This window comes from Vidua chalybeata, chromosome 12 (assembly GCF_026979565.1).
Source record: "Vidua chalybeata isolate OUT-0048 chromosome 12, bVidCha1 merged haplotype, whole genome shotgun sequence".
In the NCBI taxonomy this organism is placed as follows: Eukaryota; Metazoa; Chordata; class Aves; order Passeriformes; family Viduidae; genus Vidua; species Vidua chalybeata.
This window is the reverse complement of record NC_071541.1, coordinates 15,257,820-15,266,602: the sequence shown is the minus strand read 5'-3', so window position 1 is coordinate 15,266,602 and position 8,783 is coordinate 15,257,820. Positions and strand designations below refer to the sequence as shown.

The window sequence follows — 8,783 nt, the reverse complement described above, 5'->3', positions numbered from 1 at the left end:
AACTAACAGTTGCATTCATTGTATTTTTAGTTTTGCAAAGTAATTTTGACACGAGCCAGCTGGAGGTGAGACCTTGCCACCCTGTGGTGCCAGAGCCATCTGTAGCCCCTCTGGACACAAGAGGGAGTCCTGAATCGTTAAAAAGAGAGGTGTGTTTGCTGTGCATTAAAACACTTTTCACTGCACTGAGAAAACCGCTCATCACTTGGAGGCCTTTGGTGTGTTTTGCTCTCCACCCTGGCAGGGTAAATCCGTGGTAAAGCCACAGTAAATCCAGGAGTGTGGATTTTAGCTGTTTGCAGTGGGGGCAGGTGAGCGAGCTGGCTGAGTGAAGCGAGTCATGATTTCCCAAAGGACTGACAATTATCCCTGGAACTGAGCATTGATACCCCCATTTTGATAGCTGATCCCCACATTTTGCAGCCCTATCTGAAAACAGAAGGCTGGGGCAAAGCTCCACGTGTCTCCACACTTCTGTCCGTGGCCCTGGGACCGCACATTCCCCCCATGCTCCCCCGAGGGCATCGGCCCCAGCTGCAGGTCCCCCGTGGATTTGGGGACACGCAGCAGAGGGGACGAGGGGCCCTGACACCCCCTGTTCCCCCTGCCCCGGGGGACAGGGATATTTTGAGACATTCCCGGTAATGCCCAATCCTATTTGGCACAGTATAATCTTTCTAACGCAGCTCCCAGGGGGGAACACTCTGGAGGTGGAGGTGACATGATGGCACGGCTCCAGTCAGGACAGCCAAGAGCCGCAATATATCAGCAATTTCGGCAGGTCTTGCTGAAAAGTGGTGCCTTGATCCCACAACAAAGTCACGAGGAAACCTCCAGCTGCCGCGGAGCGGGGCTGGGGCTGGCCCCGGACGTGCCAGCGCGGGCTCGGTGGTGTCCCCATCCCAAGGCACGCAGGGCAGGCATTCCTGGGGGGCCGGGCATGCGGGGCTGCCCTGGGCTGGTCCCAGCCCCCTATATCAGCCGTGCCCGCGGGGCAGCGCCGGCAGAGTGACCGTGACAGCCCCCGGCCCCTCGCCCAGCCATGGATGACATTTATAAGGCAGCGGTGAGTGTCTCCCCTTGGGGCTCTGGGCTGGGGAGAGGGGGGAGGTCTGAAATGGATCTCAGGATTTTTGGTGTACGTTCCCCAGAGCTGCGCTAGCAATAATTTAGTGGAGAAATGAAAATGAGAAATAATTACAGGGCAGCAACTCATAGTCAACATCCTCATCCAGGACACAGACCCTTCTCTCTCATGGCTCTGGAAGTTTCACATTCCTCTTACAAGTGTGAAACTCTCAGCCTGCTGTTAAATTATTTACAATGACCCCCTGGTTCCCCACAGAAAAGCAGGGGGATGGCTCCTAGGTGAAGCTATAAATCTCAGTAAAACCTGCACGGCATAAGAGATGACTTGGTTTTAGCCCAGACAAAGCAGAAGAGGGTTTCCCAGAAAATAAGCATTATTTTTATGGGTTAAAACTCACCTTCTTCTTTCTGGTGCTTTACAACTCTGCCATTGCTATGTTCCCCCCGCCTCTTAGCTGAATATTTTTCAGGGGGATTTTAAAAAACCCTCGTTTTTTTCTCAGTTATTTCCAAACCTCCTCCTCTGCTTTGCTGCTCCTGCTCTGTGCTGTGCAGAATCCAGAATGTGAGCTATGCCCTGGGGAACGTGGAGCATCCTCAGGCTATTTTAACTTCCACAGCTGCACGCTGTGCTCACTGTGTAAACCCAAACTATTTGGTCTGTAATAAGAACACTGTATTATTCTGTAACACAGACAGACAGAGATGTGTGAGTGGACTAAGGATGAAAATAGATTCTGGATTGTGTGGATTGCTATTGCATCCATAACTGGATTTACAGTAAGAGCTTTTTGGTGCTTTTCCCCCCTTAAATATGCAGCTGACCAAGTCTGATTTTCAGTAAGAGCACAAAAAATGCATCATACCAGTCTTATTATTATTATTATGGCAAGGTTTTTAAGAGGGAAGGAATATAGTCCTTGGTAGGTAACTGAAGAAAAAACCCCAATGCTCACACAACCCCCGTCCTTTGGTCAGCCTTGAATCTTGGAAATGGAACCCCTGTAGTGATCCTGATAGTGTGAAAAGGTTCGGGAAAGGCTGAGTCCCCCAGCCAACACCTTCAAAATGGAGAAAAATGGAACCTGTAAAATCAAAGGAAATTCAGGCCTTTCTAATTAAGTTTTTTAATTAAATAAGTTCTCTGTGACTCAAGGCACAGGCTCTTTTCTCATTGTTTAGGGACCATGTAGCCATTAATTAGGTAAATGTAGGGTTTGAGTCCTGGGCATTAACTCCCAACACCTTTACAGAGGCAAAACAAGTCCAAGCCAGGCACAGCTGAGACAAACTCAGCTCTTTTGTGGAGCTGTTTTGTATTTCCCACGATTTAGACTGTAAAGAAAACATTTACCTGTGGAAAAAAAAATAAAAAATAAGGAACTTCAGTTTCCCCTGACTTCAAACAGAACCATGGGATGGAGAGAAGAGCTTTTAAAAGCAAAATACAGCAGATTTGGCATTACCACAGCTGCTGCAGTGCTGTGAGCTTAGAGCTTGCCTTCCCACACTGCAGTCAGAAAATCCTGTTCCTGGAATGATGTGGAGGGAAAAGAGGTATAAGGTAGCAAACAGCACCCATGTCCAGAGTGAACTATGAACAGCTCAAGAGATATTTCTGTGACAAAAATGTCACTCTACAGCAACAATGCATTTAATTTATATACACCACATCTATCACTTCAGTACTCAAGGAGGCTTCAAAGTCGAATAGTTGTATATTTGCTGCATGCTGATAGCAAATATTAATATTACATTTATGCCAAATCCCCTATGTGCAGCCAGAGAACCCAATGGATTTTCATCTTACCCACTCATGCCTAGATAAGGGTGTGCAAGCACAAAGCTATTTTGGGAATATTTTTAGGCTCTGTTAAGCGGTGCCTAGAACAGTGCCAGGGACAAGTGTCCAGATAAAGGGCTGCAGGGATAAATACCAAAGCCTGGGAACAATCGGGGAGCTCATCTTTATCTCCAGCACCTCTCTCACCCAGGCTTATAAATAGCGACAGCGCCAGGAGTGTCGTGTTACAGAGCAGGACGTGGCTGTGGCCATCGTGGTGGTGACTGCCCTTGCTCTGCCCAAAAAATGTCTACAGGGGGCCAGCAGCTGCCTGCTTGCCTTCAGCAGCACCAGAAACACACTGGGTTTGGGTTTCCTCCAGCAGTGGAGAAAAATCCTGCCACCGTCCTTAGTGCTTTCTGCCAAGTCCTCACCTCCTGGAGCATGGGGAGTGGGATAAAATGCTCTGCCTGCTCCCACAGGCTCTGACCTGCTAAGGAAAAGTACTTTCTCTGCTTCTTGCTGCAAGCAGGAAGAACCAGCTGGCTCTTGCAAAACCATTGCCCTTCAGGGCAAAGGAATCAGTTTTCACTCAAAGACACAGCCCTGGGTTGTGGGGTCCTGCCCCAAACACAGCATGGCAGGGATGGGTGTTGGGGGCCACTTGCATGGGGGTGGCAGCAAGGACACCTTAGTGGGGTCAGACAGGGCAGGCATGGGGCCCTGCCTGGCTGGATCTAGAGAGGCTGTTGACCAGCATAGGAAGGAAAAGTTGATGCTTTCATGGATGCTTCCAAAGGGGCAGTTGGACATGGTGGTGAGGGCAGCAAGTTCAGCTAAGCAGTACCTGGAATGAAGCCAAAGAGAGAAAGGCACTTAAACAGGTATGACACAGAGCTGATTTATTTCCCTTTGCTCTCCTCATTGATTATTTTCATTAATTCCTGCTAATAAACTCCCACTGATAGTCTGTGGGGGTTGAATTAGGACAGAGTTTGGGAACAATCTGCCATCCCATGTCAGCTAATGCCTGTTGGCTCCATAGGCCATTTCTTCAGAGATTCCCAAAACAGACTAAAGGGAATAGCAGCTCTTTTCAGAGCCAGACACCTTTGTAATAACACTGGCTGAGATGGAAGCAGGGCAGGTAAGCTCTGGATAGGGCAGCAGTTTCCTGAATCTAGGCCTGAAAAACAACTACCAGGGATAGTCTTGTCTACCTCTCCCTCCCCAGGGAACTCTCAAGCACATCTCATCTCTGATCTGGCATTGGCCCACATGTGAGCAGCCCTCAGCAGTGCAGCCATTCTGCAGTGAAACCTGCCAGCAGCAAGAAATTATCCCCAAATGGATGACAGAGGCATATTCTTTTCCCAGTGGGCTTTCCCTGCTTGTACAAAGGCTATTTCTACCATGCATTAGCATCTACTACTCTAGAGAAGTTATGTTTGCTTCAAATATTTTTTTAAAAGGGAATAATCTCTTCGACTGCAAAAACTTGCTGTGTCAAAACCCCTCTGGCTGTACATTTCCTCATCCACGACGTTGCTTCTTGTGAGGTTTGGTTGACCCTGGCAAAGGCTGTTTAACAAACAACATGTCCTTTTAGCAGTTAGTGATGCGACAAAATTAAAATGACTTGGTGTCCGTGTTTTCCTTACAGGTTGAGCAGCTGACAGAAGAACAAAAAAATGGTAGGTGCATCTTCAACCTGACACCACAGCCTGAAGTGGGGCTCCCCAGCCAGCAGCCCTGCCTGCCTCAGCAGTAGTGCTCTGGAAAATGCTTTGGCCACACTGGCCAAGGCAGGGCATGACCCAGGGATTTTGATCCACCAGCATTCCTAGCAAGGCAGTTTCTGTGGTGTGCCTGGTGTCCCACAGTGCCATGTCTGGGCACTGCTGGGGTGCTCAGTCAGGGGAGGCTGTGTCTGGGATGAGCCCCCTGCCTGCAGGCTCTGGCTGCAGGGCAGGACCCCTCACATCTCTTCTCCCCTCTCTCTGCAGAGTTCAAGGCTGCCTTTGACATCTTCGTGCTGGGGGCAGAGGATGGCTGCATCAGCACCAAGGAGCTGGGGAAGGTGATGAGGATGCTGGGGCAGAACCCCACCCCCGAGGAGCTGCAGGAGATGATAGATGAGGTGGATGAAGACGGTGAGAAGTTTGGGTTTCTTCCACTCTCCCAAGGACCATCCCCACATCTGGGGGTGTGGGGGCCATCTGTGCAGTGCTGGCAGGATCCATGCTGGGGACAGTCACAGCTGTGGGGTGCAACCTGCTGTGAATTCAAAGGACACTAAACACCCACCAAACCTCAGCATGGTTCCTTTATGGAATTTCCAGGCAAAGAGAAACTACAGAAATTTTTATTCCTACAACAATCACACTGCTTGAACTGATTTTGAGCGGGGGTACTGTGAAATTGTACAGATCCTTTTAAAAAACAAAATATAGGCTGAATGTAGGAACTGCCATTTCAGAAATGCCACTTAGAGGATTCTATCATCAGGAAAGTCTCTCACTGCTCAATTGTACACACCCCCACATAACTAACTGTCAATACTGATTAAATCAGTGTACTGATGATCACACATAACAAAATCCACTGTGGGCACTTGGGCAGAAATACCACACTAAGTAACTGGAAAATAAAAAAGCAGTTAAAAATCAGGCAAAAAAGGAAAGCAACTGAGTCATTGAAAACAACACTTCTATAGTGCCAGTGCAAAACCACACTGCACGAATGCCTGCCTTCTGGAGCTTTCAATAGTAATACCTAAATGAGATGGACAGGTATCTCCATAGCAGGAATTTCCATTCTTTGGTGCTTCCAGAAGGACTTTTGCCAAGGCAAAATGACTGTCAAAGGTAAAAGTTCAATTACAAGGTCAGAGAAAGGCCTCAGTCACTTATTCCAGCATCCTGAGAGCTGACTCTTGCTGCAGGGCTGCTCTCCTGAGTTTTGGCCCTTGGTTGCTGAAGGGAAGGGTGATCCCTCACTGGCATTGCCCATCCACCCCTTGTAGCTCCAGCTGATGGCTCCAGCTGGGCTCCCCTTTCCTGCATTCCTCAAGCCCAGTATGAGAAGACACTGAGGCAATAGACCTTGCATATTCTTCCAGTCTGACTTGTAGAGACACTGTCTGATGGCAGTCTTCGTTTTTAACTTTAACAATAATGGGTTCAACATCACCACTTAAGGTTTTGGGGTTCTGAATTCACGTGGCTGTGCAGAGAAGCTGGGTGGGCCAGTCTGGTGGAGCTGCTCATGGAGAAGTGTGGAGCTCAGTCAGGGTCCCAGCTGGCCCCAGAAAGTCCATTCTTCCCTCAGGCAGTGGCACTGTGGACTTCGACGAGTTCCTGGTTATGATGGTCCGGTGTATGAAAGACGACAGCAAAGGAAAAACCGAAGAGGAACTCTCAGACCTCTTCAGGATGTTTGATAAGTAAGAGCCATGGGCACAGTGAGGTGGGGTGGTGGGAGGGGTGCAGCCAGCCTGGCCCCCTCCCCAGCAGCTCTGTCTGGTCCTGAGCTCTTCTGTCCTGGCACAGAAACGCTGATGGCTACATCGACCTCGAGGAGCTGAAGATCATGCTGCAGGCGACAGGAGAGACCATCACCGAGGATGACATAGAAGAACTGATGAAAGATGGGGATAAAAACAATGATGGCAGGATTGACTATGATGGTAGGACTCTTTCTTGCATGTGGTTTGGTCACAAGCCCTTGGCCATGCCCCTGGGTAGCTCCCATGGTCTTGGCTGAGCACGAGCTCGTGCAGGCAGTGCAGGGCAATACATCTGACAGGAGCATGTGTGCACAGGGATGAGGGGGTTCTTACACTTGTGAAATGGGAGCAAGGGCCTGGGGCTGCCTTACCTGTCCCTTGCTGCACTGAAGCACTGCCACTTTTCACAGTCCCCTCCTGCCCCCTTAACACAGGCACCATTTCTGAGGGGCTGTATCTTTGAATGTGCTGCTGACAAAATGATGTCCAGACCATGTGGTGGCAGCTGAGGGCGAGGCTGGGCTCCAGTGACATTTCCAGCAGGAGTCACAAGGAGTCCTCACCACAGTCAGAGGAACAGTAGCCATCCCCCCCTTGGCATCTCACATATTGTGAGGGTGGAAAAGGAGACAGGGCTGGGAAAAGCTGCCAAGCTTTTGGCAGCTGTGAGGGCACTTGGGTCTCGCCTCACACCTCTTGTCTCCAATGTCTTCCCCTTGGCAGAGTTCCTGGAGTTTATGAAGGGGGTTGAATAAATCTGAGGCCAGATGGACAGCTTGACTCTCCTAAACCCTCCAGCTCTGCATCTCATCTCCTTGACTAAGTCCCCTGGCTACCAGCATGAAGACTGAGTGCTGAGAAGGGTGGCCAGGGGGAAATAAAACCTGTTAATACCCAGTGCCTCAGCTGGTCATTCCTTGGAGATTCAGTGACAACTTCACCCCAGTTGTGTACTCATGATTAATGAAACCACTGCTGAGGACTACTTCTGGCAAGGTGACATCACAGCTGTCCAAGGAGGTATTCTGCTGCCAGCCCAATGGCAAAGTCCATCCAAGAGGGCCATGGGTGCTCGGTGGGGAGCTGCCATGTTCCATCTCCTCACCCCACCACGAGACTCAGGAGCTGGCACTGGTGCCTGCTGGTTTAAATGGAGCATTGGCAGCATTTTAGCAATGAAATATAAATTAAAACCCCCTTCAGCCATCACTGAAATCCACTGTGCCAGGGACAGTCCCTCTCCTCCCTATTCTTACCCTGGCTATCCTGAGGGTACACCCCTCCTCCTCCCTGCCAGCCTGATTGGCACCTTGTAATGCCAAAAGAAGACTTCAATTTGCTTTGGAAACATGAATAAAAGCCATTCCTGAGCTGGACTGGATGCTCCTTCCTGTCTCTCTCAGCCTCATGGGAGGCAGGTACTGGCCCCTCATAGACCTCCTGCAGCCCTGGGTGGGAGCCTCACTACAAAAAATGAGACACCCAATTTTCCCTGGCAAATCACATCGATTTGGGCCACTGAGAAATGCAGAACCCCACTCTGGGTCTCAGCTCCCAGGCACAAGGTGACAGCAGGGCCAAGGAGCTGCGCTGTCCCCAGCACCGTCTCCTCTCATCCCAAGGAAGCACAGCATTCCTGTGGCATTAGCAGCTCTCCCTGCACATAGCTGCCTCCTCCCATCGAATTACAGCCCCAGCACAACTCACACATTGCAGTCGTGTTGCTAAAGTCAATCGTTTACCCAAGCAAAATAAACATTGGCAGGGCAAGCATGGGGCTGTGTTGGTGCAAGCCCCAGCGACGCTGCCCTCAGCCCTGGGTGGCCACGCTGCTGGGCCAGTGCCTCAGGTCTGCTGGGTTGTCCTTCTGCCTTTCCTCCCCAGACTAGATTTTTTTTCCCCACTTCTGTGGAAATAATACCCTAAAGCAGCTGTGACACAATCTCATTTATAGCAATAATGAAATATTGCAGTTCAGGGAAAGCAGGGATGAGAGAGGTGGTTGATTGTTTGCAAGGACATGGATGTGTCTTTCCTCTGGACAAGCAGCACTAAATATTTTGCTCAGCCAAGGCTTATAACAACAAAAAAATTAAGAAAATGAACCTGTCAGCTAGAAACCTAGGGTATTTTGGAATCAGCTCTAACACAAACATCTGTTTGACCCACTCAAAGGGGTCTCCCCAAGGGTTCCAAGCCCTTGATGCCATAGCTACTGCAGATTCAGCAGGACTACAGGTGCACCAGAAGGCAATGGAAATATGGGTCTCAGAACCCTGGGACAGGAAATGCTCCCAGGTGTTATCAGATTCTGTATCCAACTAATCTGTAGCCTAGAGATGAAAAAGAAACATTTTCTGTCTCTGCAGTGTAGCAGCAGCAGTTGTTTCCCACTGAAACCTG

At 49.6% G+C, this 8,783-nt stretch overlaps 1 protein-coding gene across 1 annotated transcript; it reads left to right on the top strand.

Moving 5' to 3' along the window:
• The first annotated feature begins 916 nt into the window (after nucleotides 1-916).
• TNNC1 (troponin C1, slow skeletal and cardiac type) lies at nucleotides 917-7,702 on the top strand. Its single transcript, XM_053953830.1, has 6 exons — nucleotides 917-1,066; nucleotides 4,536-4,566; nucleotides 4,879-5,025; nucleotides 6,203-6,317; nucleotides 6,424-6,560; nucleotides 7,104-7,702. Exons 1-6 carry the CDS (start codon nucleotides 1,043-1,045, stop codon nucleotides 7,133-7,135), a joined length of 486 nt encoding a protein of 161 aa, XP_053809805.1. The 5' UTR covers nucleotides 917-1,042; the 3' UTR covers nucleotides 7,136-7,702.
• Nucleotides 7,703-8,783: the final 1,081 nt, after the last annotated feature.

Excerpts from the sequence above, each read along its gene's own strand:
- TNNC1 (XM_053953830.1), top strand. The coding sequence starts at position 1,043 with ATGGATGACATTTATAAGGCAGCG. Across the intron at positions 1,067-4,535 it reads ATGACATTTATAAGGCAGCG|GTTGAGCAGCTGACAGAAGA; the intron begins GTGAGTGTCTCC and ends TTTTCCTTACAG. Across the intron at positions 6,318-6,423 it reads CTCTTCAGGATGTTTGATAA|AAACGCTGATGGCTACATCG; the intron begins GTAAGAGCCATG and ends GTCCTGGCACAG.